Source organism: Musca domestica, unplaced genomic scaffold (assembly GCF_030504385.1).
Source record: "Musca domestica strain aabys unplaced genomic scaffold, Musca_domestica.polishedcontigs.V.1.1 3, whole genome shotgun sequence".
Classification (NCBI taxonomy): domain Eukaryota; kingdom Metazoa; phylum Arthropoda; class Insecta; order Diptera; family Muscidae; genus Musca; species Musca domestica.
In genome coordinates, this window is record NW_026712299.1 from 8,070,499 (window position 1) to 8,090,432 (window position 19,934).

The 19,934-nt window shown below is 35.1% G+C and overlaps 1 protein-coding gene across 2 annotated transcripts in view; it reads right to left on the bottom strand.

The window, feature by feature from the left end:
- Window positions 1-4,698: 4,698 nt before the first annotated feature.
- The window catches only part of LOC101893067 (thioester-containing protein 1 allele R1), a 32,009-nt gene continuing 16,773 nt past the window's right edge, over window positions 4,699-19,934 (bottom strand). For both annotated transcript variants that reach the window (XM_011292446.3, XM_059124553.1), the window contains exons 4-9: window positions 15,000-15,267; window positions 14,608-14,887; window positions 14,430-14,517; window positions 13,273-14,341; window positions 5,652-6,179; window positions 4,699-5,582 (exon numbers count right to left, since the gene is read on the bottom strand). In XM_011292446.3, the coding sequence (XP_011290748.1) occupies window positions 4,860-5,582; window positions 5,652-6,179; window positions 13,273-14,341; window positions 14,430-14,517; window positions 14,608-14,887; window positions 15,000-15,267 (2,956 nt within the window). In that variant the 3' untranslated portion in view covers window positions 4,699-4,859. The remainder of the gene's footprint in view (window positions 5,583-5,651; window positions 6,180-13,272; window positions 14,342-14,429; window positions 14,518-14,607; window positions 14,888-14,999; window positions 15,268-19,934) is intronic.

Sequence of the window (19,934 nt, forward strand, 5' to 3'; positions counted from 1 at the left end):
GTTCACTTTACATCGGATTATTCGCATTGATTTGCATTTGTTCCCGTACAAAATTCAATTGACGCAAAGAATGTTGCCTGCGGACAAGCCTCGTCGATTGGAATGGGCCCAAAGGTCCGTCGAATATGAAAAAAGACCTCAAAATCAAATTTAACGATTTATGCCCTATCCCTTTACCCAATATCAAATTTAGTATAATTTTGTTACTTTTCGTACAAATATAGGAAGCATTTCCGAAACCAACTCCAAATCTCATTCCAGGTACCAACAGAGATCTCAATATCCAATTTCGGGATTCCAACCCTATCCCTTTACCCAATACCCAATTTCATACCATTTAGTACTTTTCGTACAGTTATAATACAGATTTCAAAAAACGCCACCAGATACAAACAGAGACATCAATTCAAGATTTCAAGCCCCATCCATTTTCCCAATAAGAAATTTAGCACCATTTAGTACTTTTCGCACAAAAAAAATGTATTTTCAATCCACCGCTAAATCTCAGACGCAGATTCCATCAGTAATCTAAATATAAATGTTATCTCTATCCTGTCACTCAATCCCAAATGTAGTACCATTTAGTACTTTTCTTTCAATTATGGTACACATTTTAAAAATCACCTCTATATCTCAATCCCAGATACCAACATAGATTTCAATATCGAATTTCAGGATTTCAGCTCTATTCCTTCACCCAATACCAAATTTAGGACTATTTAGTACTTTTCGTACAATTATAGTACACATTTCCGAAACCAGTTCCAAATCTCAATCCCAGGGACCTCCATATCAAATTTGAGGATTAAAGTGCCATTCCTAGACCAAACAACAAATTTAGTACCATTGGGTACTTTTCGTACAATTATAGGAAGCATTCCCAAAACCACCTCCATATCTTAACGACAGACACCAACATCTTTATCAAATTTTCACATTTCAGCCCTATCTTTTCACCCAATACCAAATTTAGTACTATTTAGTACTTTTCGTACAATTATAGTACATGTTTCCGCAACCACTTCTAAATCTCAATCCCAGGTACCAACAGAGACATTAATATCAAATTAAAGGATTTAAGTCCCATCAAATCACCCAATAATAAATTTAGTACCATATAATACTTTTCGAACAAATATCTGACGCATTTCCGAAAACCAACTCCAAATCTCAGATACTGATGCCACCAGTAATCTAAATATAAATTGTATCTTTATCCCGTCACCCAATACCAAATATTGTAACATTCAGTAATTTTTGTACAATTATAGGACACATTCCCATAACCACCGCACTATCTTAACGACAGGCACCAACTGTGATACCTATATCCAATTTTATAATTCTATCTCTATTTGTTCCCCCAATACCAAATATAGTACCATTTCCGAAACCAGCTTCATATTTCCAGGCTACACATGAACAACAAACCTGGTACATTTTTAAGAACTATCTGTTCACCCAATACCAAATTGTAACATATATAGTACGATTTTGTACTTTTCGTACACTCGTAGTAGGTATTTGCAAAACCAGCTTTTTATCACAAAGCTATCATCAACAGGGACCCCACTACAAATTTTCAAAATTCCAGCTAAATCCGTTCAACCTTAACCAAACTGTTTCAAATTTAGTACCATTTAGTACAGTTCCCTCACTTAGTATACATTTCCAAAACCATCTTCATATATCAAACCTACTTTTCATCCTCCGTTCACATAATACCAAATGGTACCATTTTTAAGTTGAGTAACATTTTCCAAATTTGAAGTTGAATTTTCAATAACCCTTTGATGCCTTTATCCCTCCATCAGTGATTCTTATTACTAATTTCAGAATTCCAGTTCCATCGGTTCAACACAATTCCAATTTTTATCAAATTAAGTACGATTTAGTACACATAAGTACGAATTACCTTCCTACATATCCCAATGGTATACTCCAACAGTAATCTCAATTCTTAAGCTTAGGACTCCACCCCTTTTGGTTCGCCGAATACAAATTGTACTTTATTTAGTACATATAAGTACATACTTCCAAAACTACTTACATATCACAATCCTATACAAAGAGAGTAATCTTATTTCCAACTTTCAGGAAATATTCACAATTACCTCCATCATACAGTCCAAAATTTACATTGTACCAAATGTAGTACCATTTAGTGCACACAAGTACGAATTTCCAAAATATCATACATACCCCAATCCTACATTCCCACAGTAATCCAATTCCAATTTTAAAATTCCTTCTCTCTTGGTTCGCCCAAATGCCAATTGTACTTTATTTAGTACATTGTAGTACATATAAGCACAAAATTTCAAAACTACCTACATATCCCAATAATACACTCCGACTATAATCTTATTTCCAATTTTCATAATACCATTGGTTCACCTCAATCCAAATTGTATAAAATTTAGTACCATTTAGTACACTCAAGTGCAAATTTTCACAACTACCGCCATCATACCTTATAAATAATAATCTTATTTTCAAATTTCAGAATTCCAACACGACTGGTTGACCCAAAATTTAAATTGTATCAAATTTAGTCCCCCTTAGTTCCACAATGCATTAGTAATTCTATTTCAGGATTCCAGCTCTAATGGTTCAAAAATACAACATATTAAGTACACACATTTCCATAAGAATGTGCACTGTACAACCCGGATTACAGCCCTATTGGTTTACCCAAATCCAAATTGTACCATATTAAGCATTATTTAGTACACATAATTACGAATATCCAAAGTTCACACATACCCCAATCCTACACTCACACTGAAATCCCCGTTCCAAAGTTTAGCATTCCATCCGTATCGGTTCGTCTAAATACGAAGTGTACCAAATTTAGTACCATTTGGTACATCATACGTACGAATTTCCAAAACTACCTACATTTCTCAATCCTATAATCTTATGTTTAAATTTCAGAATTCCAAATCTATTGGTTCTCCCAAAATCGAAATTGTACCAAATTTAGTACCATTTAGTACTTTTCGTACACATAAGTACAAATTTCAAAAACTTTCAGCATATCCCAATCCGCTACACTCCGCCAGTAATGTTAGCTCCAAATTTCAGTATTCCAATTCCATCCGTTCCTCCAAATTCAAATTGTACTAAATTTAGTACCGTTTAGTGTTTTTCGTATACATGAGTACACACTTCCAAAACAACCTCCTTACATCGACTCTATTCCTCAACCATGATTTTCATTCCAAATTTCAAATTTTTAGCTCTTAGCGTTCACATGATACAAAATGGCACGATATATGGTACATTTTGGTACTTTTCGTACACTTATAGTGCGAATTTCCAAAAATCCTTTGGTACATCTATCATACACTCCATCCTTGACCCTAATTGCAAATTAAATAGTTCTACCTCTACTGTTTCCTCAAATGTAAAGGGTACTGTATTTAGTACAATTTAGTACTTTTTGTACTTTTAGTACGTAATTGCCAAAAATCCAGCCTTATCTGACCCTTTGGGACCCAGAATGACCCTCAGCCAAAATTTCATGATTCTATCTTCAGCCGTTTTGTCTGGACTTTAATGAATCTTTAAGTCTGTCAGTCAGTTAGTTACTTTACTCTCTTTTAATACCCTCCACCATACATACTCGTAGTATGGAGGGTATAAAAAGTTCGTCATTCCGTTTGTAACTCATAGAAATAATCATTTTAGACATAACAAAGAATATATATTCTTGATCAGCGTAAAATTAAGAAACTATTTAGCCCGGTCCGTCTGTCTGTCTGTTCGTCTGTTGTAATCACGCTAGAGTCAAAGCAAATAAAGATAGGAAGCTAAAATTTTGTACAGATCAGTCTTTTTTCTGCAGACAGGTCGAGTTGAAAGATGGGATATATCGGTCCACCATATCATATGGCCTCCATGTTACTGTACCCCCGTTATTCAGTATTTTGATGATTGCAGCTAATTCGGTACTCGGTATTTTGATGATTTTAGGGACATTATTCATCGGAGTTGTTTCAAATTTCGTATTTAGAGTTCGTTAAGGGTACTACAGCCTATGACAAAAAAAAATCGTATGCAGGTCCACGTTTTTTTTATAGCCCCCGCATATCGGTACCTACCCATATTCGGAATTTTGCGGATTTTAGCGACATTCTTCACTTGAATTGTTTTACAGATTGTGACGGAAAATTGTCTATGCAAGTCCAGGTCTTCGTTTAGACCCGATAGCCCCTCCCTATATTTGGTATTTTGACGATTCACCGGAGTTGTTTAAAATTTTGTATTTAGAGTTCGTAATGGGTACTACAGTCTATGACAAAAAATTGCCTATGCAGGTCCAGGTCTTCGCATTGCCCCCAAACATATCGGTACCTACCCATATTCGGAATTTTGCTGATTTCTTCATCGAAATTCTTTCAAATTTCGTATTTGAAGTTCCCAATAGGTACTACAGCCTGTGACGGAAAATTGTCTATGCAGGTCCAGGTCTCCGTATATTCGCGATATGACGGTACCTCCCTATATTCGGTATTTTGCTGATTTCAGCGACATTCTTCACCGGATTTTGTTTCAAGTTTCGTATTTGAATATTGTAATGGCTTATGACAAATTTGCCTATGCAGGTTCGTGTCTTCGTATAGACCCCAATATTATGGCTATAATCGCTTTTTTTTAGATTTTAACAGAATTTTTAACGGATTTTATTTTATTTTTTTTTTTTTTTTTTTGAATATTTACTAATTCCTTCAAAATTGTGGAGGGTATTCAAAGTTCAGCCTGGCCGAGCTTTCTGCTTTTTCACTTGTTAATATAGATATAGCTTTAATTTTTTACATCGAAATTATATACATATACATTGATACATACAATCATTATTTCAACTCATACAAGATCGTTGTTCGACGCTTATCATTATAGAAATCATACATGTCGATTTTTGTCGGCTTAAGGCCGGCAACATCGTGGACCTTGTCGGCCACAGCCGTCAGACACTGTTCATCGTTGGCCGAGAGCTTTTCAAAATAAATCGCTATCAATGTTTCCGAATTTTGACTATCGACACGACTGACTTGCTCTTCATCTCGCAGACGGTCAAGATTTTCTCCATTTGCAATATATCCCGATGGGAAGGTGATCTCCAGAATAACCATATTGGTGAGCTTTTCCTCCTCGGTATAGGGTCGATAGGAGTAGCATATTTCCAAGGACATGGCATTGGGCGACGAAATTTTTGCCTGGGGTTTTATATTGAAATATTTATGGACCAAAGCGGATGCGAGGGGAGGTTGTGCGCCGCTACCAAGATGTGATGCTAAAGCTGGTATGCGAGAAGATCCGCTGGTGGGTTCACCCATACGTGGACGATAGAATATGGGTGTTCGTTCAGATGTTAGGGGTGGTTGGCGAGAAGTTCCGCTGGTGTGTTCAATCATACGTGGGGGAAAGGATATGGGTGTTCGTTCAGATTCTCCCGTCGCTAAGGTTCCACCGGGTCCTGTAACGTCTTGGGATGTGTAATATCTATAGGAAAGTTGTACATAAACGCGACCATTGCCCCTGATTTCAACTGCCACAGAGCGTATGTTGCGGGGTAACTGTTAAAGAGAGAAAGAGAGAGAAAAAACAATTGGGTGCCATTTGAAAATAAAATTAGCAATTCTTACCTCTTCCTTTTGCAATATTAGCTCATTATCTAATCCCACCGTGAAAGTGCCTTCCTTACGCGTCTTCCCCTCCCCACACTTTGCCACAAAGTAAACTTTAATGTCGGTGTTTTGAATCTGTGACGATTTCTCAATGAATTTAATGAGAGCCTGCAGACCAACAACTGTGTCTTGTGTGGACCCAAAACCCCCATTGGCGTTGCGTTGTTTCAACAACCAATTGTATATGGCTGTGCTGTCTTCCTGGGACGATGACTCAAGCAGGGCCATTAGGATATACGAGGTAATTTCAACATCATTGGCACTTTCTTCGTTTTTATTGTTTTTTGTCCACCATTTAAGGTCGTTGTCTTGACGTGCTATTCGCTTTAATTTTTCCAGTATGGTATTGGCATCACTGCTGCTACCAGCCTTTTGAAATGTATTCGCCATAATTGCCAGGGAATAGGTGTCCTTCACCTTATTCAGGTTATTTTTCAAGTAGGTTATTCCTTTTTGGATAAGAGAGTTGTATTTTTTGGAATATTTCTGAAAAAAAAAAATGAATTAAATAAAAAATAAAAAAATTAATAAAATGAATTAATGAAATGGTCTGCAAATATTTTTTGCAGAATCTTGAATAACACTTTGCCAAAAAAAAAAAAAAAACAAGTAAGCAAAGGCTACAGTCGAGCGGGGCCGACCGTTGAATACCCTACAACACTATAATAAACCATACAGTTTATATAGGCGAAATACTCGACAAATAATAAAAGAAAACCATCAGGCTTCGTTCTCTATTTTTCGAATAATAGCGACTTTAACTAATGTGCTAATTTCCAATTTATTGGTAGATGTTGCACGTAAATGGTCTTCCTAGATCTGGAATCAATATTTCCCAAAGACCCATAATCTCTCAGAAGTGGCAAAAGATTAACATTTATTGTTGGTTTTTGACTGAAACGCATCTATATGAGATACAGACATTTGACTATATTCTTCAACGAAATCAGCGTTAACGAAATAGTCGGAAGTGTGTATTTCCTGTATTTGTGAATTCCCCAAAAAGTCACTGGAATGGACATTTTCGTATTTTGTCTATAAAAGTTGCAAACTCCTTCACACATTGAATATTTTTGGATGGCCATCCGAAACTGCTTGGCTTTTGCAATGTGCGGTAACCCCCATTTAAATGTGCGTGAGGATTGGGCGACAATTTTGCAGTTTTTTGGTCCATTTCAACCCCTAAATATATGGCGATCATCTCCAAAAAGAGTAGGCTTCTATTCTGACCCTCATCTTATCCCCATGCAAATGAGATCGTAAGGATCGGGTCATAAATGAGATCTGTATATGATATCCTGATATCCTAACTACTAAGTTTTGTTAGCTGTCGAAATATTACCAAATGTTTAATTCAAAATGAAAATATGCCAAAAATATGACAAAATTGAAAAAATATGAGAAAATTTTACAAAATCAATATTTTCATCATTAGAGAGATATTTTTATGCGATTTTTTAGGCGTTTTTTCTTTCCTGCCAAGAGGCCATTCTGAATTAATGAGAACTGTCGAAATCAGTTCAGCCGTTCTCCACATATAAGAGATCTTTCAAGCATATCTTCATTTGATATACATATATATGGCACATATTTTGTTATATATCCGATTTGTTGGATAATAACATCAATGTAAAGGTCAGAAGTAACCTTGTGATGGCTTTGTGATTTCGCCGGGATTTAATATATTCACGGTTTAATGAAAAATTTTGATTTTTTTCAACACAAAAGATGGTCTATTTTACCCGCTAAATATTATCCGATGACCACCCAAATTAGTAGGCTTCTTCCCCGCCCTAAACTCTATCTACACGCGAAATTTCGCGTCGATTGGTCTATAATTGCGACCTGTATAGCTACTGCAAAATCCGAAATTTTTCCAGTATTTGGTCCATTTCAACCCCTAAACATTTGGCGATCATCTCCAAAAGAAATAGGGTTCTATTCTGGTCCAAGCCCCACCTACATTCTAAATTTCGTGAAGATCGGGCCATAATTACGACCTGTAGAGTGATTACAAATTAACATGGACAGAAGGACAGACGGACGGACGGACATACATAGCTAGATCGACTCAGCTCGGCGAGCTAGGAAGATCCATATATACTTTCCTATGTGGGAAATCAATTTTTCGAGGCGTTACATAATTTTTGGCCCAATCAAAATTATAATACCCCCAACACATAGTGTTGTAGGGTATAAAAATGAAAAATAAGAGGAGATCTTAACTTTGGTTGGAAATGTGTGAAAATAAAAGTGAAAAATAATATTCGAAAGTACTTTTTTTAAAAACTATTGTACCTAGATATGTGGTTTATTATGAGATTAATAGTGAAATTTTGTTTAGAAGATTTCTTCTCTGGACATCTTCCGGCTAAAATGAAATTTTGTGGCACTTTCAGGAGTCAACTCGAAAAAAAGTCCGAGAAAAAAATTATCAAAAAATTAGGAAATATTTTTATTTTTTTTTTTGACAAAACTGATGTAAATATTTTTTGATATGCAACGAAATAAGATACTTATTTTCTTCGGTGACTTATAGTGAAATTTGATGAGGAGTGTTTTTGTCTTTGAGGTCATTTTTTTAAATAATGCTGTGATAGAGATTTTTGACCAAACTCGCATAAAGTACGGCTTTAATCCTAAAATGTGTTTCGGATGCATATGAATTCCTGGTGTTTAGGTTAGATTTAGACTTTTGACGTCTTCTAGGACCTACAGTCAAATTTCATGACAAATAATTTTGTAAAATATTTTGACTTGCTGTGATGCCGTTTTAAGGGAGTTTTCAACAATATTTAAAGAATGACCAAAAAATATCCCTTTTTTGACTTGTTTGAGGATTAAAAAGCAGTAAGTTCGGCCAGACAGAACTTTGAATACCCTCCACCATTTGGAGCAAATTTGGATATTTTCAAAAAATAAAATCCGTTAAAATACCGAAATAGCCGTAATATTGGGGTCTATACGACGTGGTCCTACATGGGCATTGTTTGTTGTAAGCCATTACCATATTCATATTCGAAACTTGAAATAAACGGTGAATAATGTAGCTAAAACCATCAAAATACGGTATATAGGGAGGTACCGTTATATCGGAGCTATAGGAAGATCTGGACCTGCAATTTCACACAATGTCACAGGCTGTGGCATCCATTACGAACTTCAAAAACGACATCTCAAACAATTTCGGTGAAAAATGTCGCTAAAATCATCAAAATACCGAATATAGGGAGGTACTGATATATGGGGGCTATACGAAGACGTGGAACTGCACAGTAATTTTTCTGTCTTAGGCTATACTAACCCTTTGGAACTTCAAATATCAAATTTGAAACAATTCCGGTGAATAATGCCGCAAAAATCATCAAAATAGCGAATATTGGGAGGAACCATTATATGGGGGCTATACGAAGACGTGGGCCTGCATATACAATTTTCTGTCTTAGGCTGTAGTATCCATTTTGAACTTTAAATACCTAATTTGAAACAATACGGGTGAAAATGTCGATAAAAACATTAAAATACCGAATATCGGGAGGTACCTTTATATGGGGGTTATATGAAAACGTGGACCTACATGGCCCATTTACGAACTTAGCCTGCCTAATAAACATTTGTGCAAAATTTTAGCCTTCTATCTCAATTCGTTCGAAAGATTGATTACAATAGACAGACGGACAGACAGACGGACATGGGATCATGGGAGACAGACGAGAGGATCGGACGATAATTGCAATCTGAATATAATAATCCTTACCTTTGTTATAAAGTGAAAATATTACAAAATGAACACTTAAAAATTTTATAAGTCATATTTAAAAATAAAAACGAAAAAATAAAAAAATGTCACAAAATACTTGAATATTTATATTAACATCATTATTGGCATCTTTTTATGCGATATTTTTAGATTTTGTACTTTTATGCCAAGAAGGCATTCTGAATTGACAAAATTTGTCAAAATCGGTGCAACTATTCTTGAGATATAAGCATTCTTGCTAACAACTCCTTCCTTTGTATGTACACATTGCATATATTTCGCTATCCGATATATTTAATAGCGGCATCTACGTAATGGTCAGAACTGACCTGTTTGTCTATTTGTGATTTCGCCGGAATAAAAAATGTTCGCGGTTTAATGGAAAACTTGACTTTTATTTAACACAAATGTTATGGTCTATTTCATCCACTAAATAAATGACCATCCAAATTGGAAGGCTTCTACTCAGCCCTAAGATCAAGCCTAATGCTAACTTCCGTTCTGTAGAGCAACTGCAAAATTAGGTAATTATTCAGTTTTTGGTCCATTTCAACCCCTAAATATTATGTGATAACCTCCAAAAGCAATAGGGTACTATTCCGGCTCTAGTCCCACCTCCATTCTAAATTTCGTGAAGACCGGGCCATAATTGCGACCTGTAGAGTGATTAAAAATTAACGTCGAGAGCCGGACAGACGGACGGACATACAAAGCTAGATCGACTCTGCTCGGCGAGATAGGAAGATCCATATATATTTTTCTATGTGGGAAACCAATATTTCGAGGTGTTACATAATTTTTGGCCAATCAAACTTATAATACCCCCAACACATAGTGTTGTAGGGTATAAAAATGGCAAAAAATACTCCTTTTCTTGAGTTGCTTGAGGAATATCATTTTCTATCAAAACAATTCTTTGCAATATTGCCAAAAACACTATGTATCTAAAATGCACGGATTCAGAGGAATCTCAATCCGATAATTGCCAAAAGTGTTAAGAGGGGGTTTCTTTTGCTGATATTTTTTCAAAGTTTTTCAAATTGTGGAATTTTTTAAAGTATTTGTTCAGAGTCATATAACGTCGTAATAACGACTTTAAAAATTCTTCGTGAATAGAAAAAAACGTTGAAAGCTCTTCTATAGATAGAAGAAGCATTTAAAGTTTCCCCCGAATAAAAGACATTTTGAAGTTCTTCTTCAAGCCTTTCATAGCTTTCTATGCTGTTCTTCTTCCTATAGCTGACATTTGAATGTACTTCTTTGAAGAAAAACGACTTTTAAAAGCTTCGACATTTCAAAGCTCTTCTATCCACCAAGTACATCCTAACTCTCTTACATGAACAAAAGACTTCTGAAAGCTCTACCTTGGTTAAAAAACAGATTCAGTCTCCACTGTGGATAGAAGACTTTTGAAAGTCCTACTATGAATAGAAGACCATTTTAAGTTCTTTAAGAGTAATAAAATTCCATGGAAAAATATGTATTTAAATCTCTTCTTTGGATAGAAGATTTTGAAGAAAGCTCTACTATAGATGGAAGACTTTGCAACTCTATTATAGATAGAAGACCTTTCCTAACGCTCTTGTATGGAGAGATGACCTTTCAAAGCTCTGCTATGGATAGAAACACTGAAAAGCTGTAATATGGATTTGTAATACTTTAAAGCTCTACTTCTCTAAACGTTCGACTATGGGAAGTTCAGAGTTTTTTATGTATAGTCTTTTAAAGCTCTTTCATAGAGTTCTATTTTAAAGTGTTTCCATAAATAGGACCCCTTCCAAAAATTTACTATGGAGAGCTTTAAATGGTCTTCAACTTGCAGTAGAGCTTTAAAGTTGTAAAAAAAATAATTAAAATTGACTTCTATTTACATAAGAGTATTTCAAAGTAGTGGTGTTCATAGAAGAGCTTTTAAGTCCCATATCAATAAAATAAAGCTCTTATGCGGATGCTTCTAAAAGCTCTGCTGTGAATATATGAAAATTTAAAGCTTTTCTGTAAACTCTTTTTTGGACGGAAGATTTTATTTTAATTTCTTCTGTAAATTGAGACAATTTTAAGCTTCTCTATGAGTGAAAGACTTTTGAAAGCTTTTCTGGCAATAAGGTATTTTAAAATCTCGTCTGAGAATAGAAAATAATTTTAAGCTCTTCTATGAAGAGCTCTTCTGTGAATAGAAGACATTAGAAAGGTCTTCTGTTCTTAGAAGTTTATTTACAGCTTATGATTATAAGACTTTTAAAAGTTCTTCTGGGAATAAAATACTATTAAAAGATTTTCTATGAATATAAAATAATTGAAAGCTCCTCTATGAATATAAACATTTTGAAAATTCTTCTGTAAATGGAAGTTAGTTTAAAGCTTTACTTTTATCGTTGGCGGACTCGTTAAAGCTCTTCTGTGTACAGATGACTTTTTGGAATCTCTTCTGTAAATAGAGGCTATTTAAAGCTTCTATATGAAAAAATAATTTTAAACTATTCTATGAAGAGCTCTTCTGCTGATAGAAGATTTTTGATAGCTCTTCTGTGCATAGAAGTCCATGTAAAGCTCTATATTTATGAAGATTGGATTTTTAAAGGCTTTTCTGGGAGTTCTTCTATTGATAGAAACATTTTGAAAATTCATGTGTTAATGGAAGCACGCTTAAAGCTCTACTTGTATGGTTTATGGACTCCTTAAAGCTCTTCTGTCTAAAGAAGACTTTTGAAAACTCAAAACTCAGATATTTTTGAGAAAAAATTTAAAGCTCTTCTATGAAGAGCTCTTCTGTGGATAGAAGATTTTTGGAAGCTCATCTGAGCATAGAAGCTCATGTAAAGCTCTAAAAATAGAAGATAATTTAAAGTTCTTCTTTTGATAGAAACATTTTGAAAATTCATCTGCTAATAGAAGCTCGTTTAAAGCTCTACTTCTATGTTTGATGGACTCGTTAACACTCTTCTGGCTAAAGAAGACTTTTGAAAACTCAAAACTCAGATATTTTTGAGAAAAAAATTTAAAGCTCTTCTATGAAGAGCTCTTCTGTGGATAGAAGATTTTTGGAAGCTCATCTGAGCATAGAAGCTCATGTAAAGCTCTACTTTTATGAATATTGGATTTCAAAAACTTTTCTGGGAATACGATACTATTAAAAGCTTTTCTAAAATTAGAAGATAATTTAAAGTTCTTCTTTTGATAGAAACATTTTGAAAGCTCATCTGTGAATGGAAGTTCGTTTAAAGCTCTACTTCTACGGTTGATGGACTTGTTAAAGCTCTTCGGTCTAAAGAAGACTTTTGAAAACTCAAAACTCAGACATTTTTGAGAAAAAAAATTAAAGCTCTTCTATGAAGAGCTCTTCTGTAGAGAGAATATTTTTGAAAGCTCTTCTGTGCATAGAAGTTAATGTAAAGGTTTACATTTATGAAAGTAGGATTTTTAAAAGCTCTTCTGGGTTACAATGCTATTAAAAGCTTTTCTAAAAATTTAAGTAATTTAAAGTTCTTCTTTTGATAGAAACATTTTGAAAGTTCATCTGTGAATGGAAGTTCGTTTAAAGCTTTACTCTATGGTTGGAAGTCTTGTAAAAGCTCTTCGGTAAAAAAGCTCTTTGGAAGCTCTTGAGTCGATTTCAAGTTCTACTATGTATGGAAAGTCTTTTAAAACTTTACTCTGGCAAGAAGATCTTTCGAAAATCTTCTATTATAGAATTTTCAAAGCTCTTCTATGGATTTAAGATATTCTGGCGATCTTCCATGAATAGAGGAGTCTTTTGAAGCTCCCTGTACAGCTTATTCAATTCTCCATCCCCCCCCCCCCCCCCCCCCCATCACTTACCGGATCCTCCAAAAATGTCAGCAGGCAAAAAGCTGTAAATCCATATTCATTTTGATGTGAGGGATCAAAGAGAAATCCACGATGTGGAAAACTGCCATCATCCAATTGCTGGCCACTTAAGTACTCCAGTCCGCTTTCAATGATACGCCCCTCAATGGCTGAGTATTTTTGACCTTTGATGAAAAATCTTGTCACATAGGCCGTAAGCCAATTGTTTTCGGTGCTCGATGAGGGGCCGAATACACTGTACGCACCATTCGGGTGACGAAAAGACAATTCCCGTTGATAACCGGTGTCGATGAAATTCTTGGCTCTCTCCACCAAAGTGGTTTTATTTTTGTATTGACTTAAGGTTTTCAAATAGTCCAGTATTAAGATATTCGGTACCATATTGATCATATTCTGTTCACCACAGCCGGAGGGTTTCTGCACCAACTTGCCGAGATTTTCAACAGTGGTGGCCATGACATCACCACTTATGGTGAGTACCAAATATTCCGAGTCGGGTACAATGTTCGTTGGTATTTTGGCCTCAAATGTCCGTTTCGTTGATTTATCATGCAACACCGTAAGCAGTTCATCCTGGTTGCCCTCATGACCTATGCCCTCCGGTTCAACTTTGAGTTGGTGTATAACCGTGTCGGAGGTAATCGAGTTTCTGGCCTCAATATAGATTTCAGTGTGACCGATTTTCTGTGGTGCTATTGTAAAGGAGGTACTGCCACCACCGTTGGGCGGAATAGTTAATTTTCGCATTTCTTCCTTTATTTGCAATGGCTGCTGGTGATGATTTGTAAATTGGAATTCTTCTTTGGTATTTAACATTTTCACTTCTGTCTCGAGTTGTTCCGATAAATAATTGAAAATTGTAACGGGTATTGTGAAGATTTCTCCACGCTTTACAGCATATGGTAGATTGACGCTGATAAAGAACGGCTGAAAAGCTTCAATGTCCAAACTGTCGTCCAGCATGCCAAAGCCGCTGTCATCGTTCACCGAGAATGCCCGAACTATCCAGGTGGTTATGGTATCGGGAACTTTAAAGGTCAGGGCGGTGATGGGCTCAAAACTGCAAGAGAAAGACATGAAAGAGCCAATGGTAGTAGACGATTTTTTGGGGAGGAACAAAAAAGCAAAAGAGAAATTAGGATGCTCACACATCGATATCCTTGAAAATCCATGTTTCGGGAAAAACTTGTCTCTTATAGTCGGGCAGATACGAAGGCAGTGGTTCTATGGGAATATCTGAGGAAAATTGGGAAATTTAGTTTCATTTTTTTTTTGTTACGAATGTAGAGAGAAATAGGGAGAGACTGCGAGAGAAGGATAACCTACTGAATGTATGTATTTTATATTTGGCATTTGTAAAGATTATCAGTCCCGATGTATGACCCGGTGTATACTCATAGACATGAGGATTTGGATACTGTTGTCGATAGGCTTTGTCAATGCGTAGATCTCGCATCACCGTCCCCTTTCTTAGAATATTTCTAGCACTGAGCAACATAACACTTTTATCGACCGCCACTATCGATACCCTTGACCTCGGTTGACCTTTTATATTGAAGGTTATATTCTGGCCGGGTTTGACATTTCTCGGTGCATCAATGGTTAACTGAAAATATAGGAAAATTCAATAGAAGTCAGTTTGATTCTGTACTTCAATGGTTACCTGCAAATTAAATAAAAATCAATTGTCTGTGGGGGGAGTACTATTCTGAATTTACCTGATTTTCAAATAGTTCCGGCAAGCGCAGTGTGTGTTCACAATAATGCAAGTCTCCATTAACAATATAATACACAAAGAGATAGGAATTCGGCACCATGGCTATTGTTGGTGTTATTGTAATTTTCAGTGATTTTCGAGGTGTTTCCAGCGGGGGAATATACTTCTGATCAATTATATTACCATGACTTGTTAGGGTATAAATGGCGTAGGGGATGTTTTCATTGGAAGTGATCACAATTTCAAGGGGATCCTTCAAGTCAAGGGAGCTGCAGGGCAGAGCAAAAGAAAAAAGATTATTTAAACAATTTTAAATATTTTTTAATTTTTTTTTTTTGAGTTAACAAACCTGGATATTAATTTAAATTTTTAATTTTTTTTTTTTCAAAAAATAGCTGTCTTTGTTTTTTTTAAATAATTTTTGAAATTAAGTTGGTTTGTGGATATTTTTTTTTAATTTAGCGGAATTGTGATTTTTATACCCTACACCACAAGGTGGTCAGGGTATTATGTCTTTGTGCATTTGACCCATAGTTCCTTTTGATGATATGCATAGAATCACATTCTGAGTCGATTTATGCATGTCCGTCTGTCTTCTGTCTTTTATTGTGCACCAAACGTGTAGTATCAGTCCGAATAGTATGGATTTTTGCACATACGATCAGATTGGACTTGATAATAAGTATGCCAAATTTGATCGAAATCGGTTCAGATATAGGTATAGCTCCCATATATATTCTTCATCGGATTTGCTACTTTTGTCCTCCGCAGCCGTAATATGCACCCTGTAACAACAATATTTGGGGAAATATATCGAATACAGCTCAGAAATACATTTGCTAAATTTTATATATAACTTCGTCCGATTTACCTTTGATTGTGCACGAAACGTCTAATATTTGGCCATATTGGATGAAATTTGGCACTTACGACCGAATTGTGAGTCTAGAAGCTAGTATGTCAAATTTGGTGAAGATCGGTTCAGATATAGCTATAGCTCCCATATATCCGATTTGTCATATTTGTTACCCACAGCCGTAATATGCACTCCAACAAGTGCATACACACGATAATTGGGGAAATATATCAAATACAGCTCAGAAATATCTTTGCCAAATTTTATCGCGTTCGGTTCCGATTTGGATATAGCTGCCATATATATTTTTATCCGATTTAAAATTAATTGTGCACCAAATTGGCAATACAAGTCCGAATTTAAAAGATACAAATGCTTGGGCATATTTAGTTCTTTGAACTTTAAATTATAATTATAATCGTAGCGTGTATGATTGAATTCTCACATAAAAACGTTTAATTGTTATGCGCAGCTCTACTAAATTAGCAAAGTGGTGTAGGGTATCATAAAGTCGGCCCCGCCGACTTTAAGACTTTCTTTACTGGTTTAAAATATTTTTGGCGAAGTCTAGGAGACTAGTGAATTTCAGAGAAAACCATTGCACAATGGACCCACTACCATATATTCTGTCCCTAGCAACCAACAGTGGCTTCAATATCAAAATTCAGAATTCAAGCTCCATCCCCAAACACTTACTCAAAAAAATCTACATATCTTTATCCTAATAGTACTCCTTAGTACTTTTAAAGCAATTATAGCAGACATTTGCAAAACAACCGCCAGATCTCTACACCAGATACCAACAGAGACCTTAATATTGAATTCCGAGATTCCAGCTCTATCCCTTCACCCAGTATCATTTGTACTATTTGTACAAATATATGTAGTACTCATTTTCAAGACCACCTCCATATCAATCCCGTATACCAACAGAGACCTCAATGTAGAATTTGGGGATTAGAGTCATATCCCTTCACTAAATAGCAAATATAGTAACATTCAGTACTTTTCGTACATTTCAGATTTCATGTACTATCTGTTCACCCAATACCAAATTTTGTTACCATTTAGTACTTTTTCGTACAAATAAAGGATGCATTTCGAAACTACTGCCAAATATCAAACACAGCTACACAAATATCAAATTTCGAAATTTTATCTCAATCCCTTCACTGAATAGTGCAAGACCATCTCCATACTTGAAATATTGATGTGGTTTCATATGAACATGGAACATAATACCAAATTTCAGATTTCAAACACTATCTGTTCACCCAATACAAAATTGTACCAAATATAGTACACTTTAGTAATTTTCGTACACATTTTTAATTAGATCTTAAATTTACATCCATCCACCAACAGGGATCCGAATACCAAATCTTTGAAATTCCAGCTCCCTACATCCAATATCAAATTTAGTACTTTTTGTACATTTCCAAAACCACCCCCATATCTCAATCCCAGATACTAACAGAGACTTCAATATCAAATTTAAGAATTTCAGCCCTATCCCTTCGCCCAATACCAAATTTAGTATCATTTAGTACTTTTTCGTACAAATAAAGGACGCATTTCGAAACTACTGTCAAATCTCAAACACAGCTACACAGATATCAAATTTCGAAATTTTATATCTATCCCTTCACTGTATAGCAAATATAGTACCATTTCGTACTTTTTGTACTATTATAGTACACATTTGCAAAATCAACTCCATACTGCACATATGGAGGTGTTTTCACCTGAACAGCGAACATAATATCAAATTTCCGATTTCAAGCACTTTCTGTCCACCCAATACAAAATATTACACTTTAGTAATTTTCGTACACATTTTTAAATTAGATCTTAAACCTACAACCAACAGAGATCCCAATGCCAAACCTTTGAAATTCCAGCACTATTCCTTCAACCAATACCAAATTTAGTACTATTTAGTACTTTTCGTACAGTTATGAAAACATTTCCTTAATGTAAAATTTGAGGATACCAAATATCAAATTTAGTACTATTTAGTAGTTTTCGTATAGTTAAGACCACATTTCCAAATTCACCTCCACATTTCAATCCCAGATACCAACAGAGCCTTCAATATTAAATTTGATGATTGGGTGAAGGAAGTGGCTAATCCTTCACCCAACACCAAATATAGTACCAATTCGTACATTTCATACAAATATAGATCACATTTCCCAACCATCGCCCATTATGAAGCACAGATACCAACAGTAATCCCTTTTCCAAAACCACCTCTTTATTACGAACCTACTATCAGCGGGGATCCCAATACAAAAGTTCAAAATGTCAGCTTCATCCGTTCACACTAAACTAAACTGTTCCAAAATTAGTACCATTCAGCACAGTTCCCTCACCTAGTACACATTTCCAAAACCACCTTTATATATTAAAACATACTTTCCAATCTTGATTCTCATTCAAAATTTCAAGTTTTTAGCTTTATTCCTTCGCATAATGCCAAATGGTACTATTTTAGAAATTTTGGTAACATTTTAGAACATTTATCAAATTTAAAGATCGAATATCCAACTACACTTTGGTGCATCTATCATGCACTCCAACAGTGATGCTCATACCTAATTCCTGAATTCCAGCTCCATCTGTTCATCACAATTCCAATTTGTACCAAATTTAGTACTATTTAGTACACATAAGCACGAATTTCCAAAGCTTCCGAAACATACCAATCCTACATTTCCACAATAACCCCAATTCGAAATTTTAGGATTTCACCCCTCTTTTTTCGCCCATATACAAATTGTACTTTATTTAGTACATTTTAGTACACATAAGTATAAATTTTCAAAATAACCTACATATCCCAAACCCACATTCCGACAGTATTTTTTTTTTAAATTTTCAGGATATCATCTCTATTGTTTCACCCAAATATAAATTATACCAAATTTAGTACCATTTAGTACACTTAAGTTCAAATTTTCATAACTGTCTACATCATATGGTCCAATAGAAATCTTATTTTCAAATTTCAGTATTCGACCTTAACTGGTTCACCCCAAAATTTAAATTTAGTCCCATTTAGTATACAAAAGTACGAATTTCAAAACTACCTACATATCCCAATCCCAAATTCCGACAATAGTCTTATTTCGAATTTACAGGATACCAACTCTATTGCTTCACCCAAATCCAAATTGTACCAAATCTATTACGATTTAGTACACTTAAATACAAATTTTCATAACTCCCTAAATCATACAGTCCAAAAGAAATCTTATTTCCAATTTTCTGGATTCCAACTCTATTGGCTCTTCCAAAATTTAAATTGTACAAAATGTGGTACCAATTAGTACCATTTAATTACGAATTCCCAAAAATACCTACATACCAGGCATTAGTAATCTTATTTCAGCACTATTGGTTCACCTAACTCCAAAATTCCTCAAATATATAGTACTATGTAGAGTACACTTAAGTACGAATTTCCAAAGTTCCTGCATACCCCAATCCTACAAACCCACAGGAATTCCAATACCAAAGTTCAGTATTACATTCTTATCGCCGGTTCGCCTAAATACAATTTGTACCAAATGTAGTGCCATTTAGTATTATGTCGTTCCAAAATTGCCTAAATTCCTCAGTCCTAGAAAGCAATCGTAAACTTATTTCTAAATTTCAGAATCCTAGCCCTATTGGTTCATCCGAATCGAAATTGTAGCAAATTTTGTACCATTTAGTACTTTTCGCGCACATAGGTACAATTTTCGAAAACTTCCTCCAACATCCCAATCCTATACTCCGCCAGTAATGTTAATTTCCAGCTCCATCCGTTCCTCCAAATTCAAGTTGTACTAAATTTAGTACCGTTTAGTATTTTTCGTACACCTGAGAATACACTACCAAAACTACCTCCTTACATCGATTTTACTGCTCAACCTTGATTCTCATTCCAAATTTCAAGTTTTTAGCCCTAACCGTTTACATGATACAAAATGGTACCAAATTTAGTACATTTTAGTACTTTTCGTAAAATGCTAATTTCGAACAAAAACCCTTTGGTACGTCTATTATACACTCCATAAGTGACCCTTATTCCAT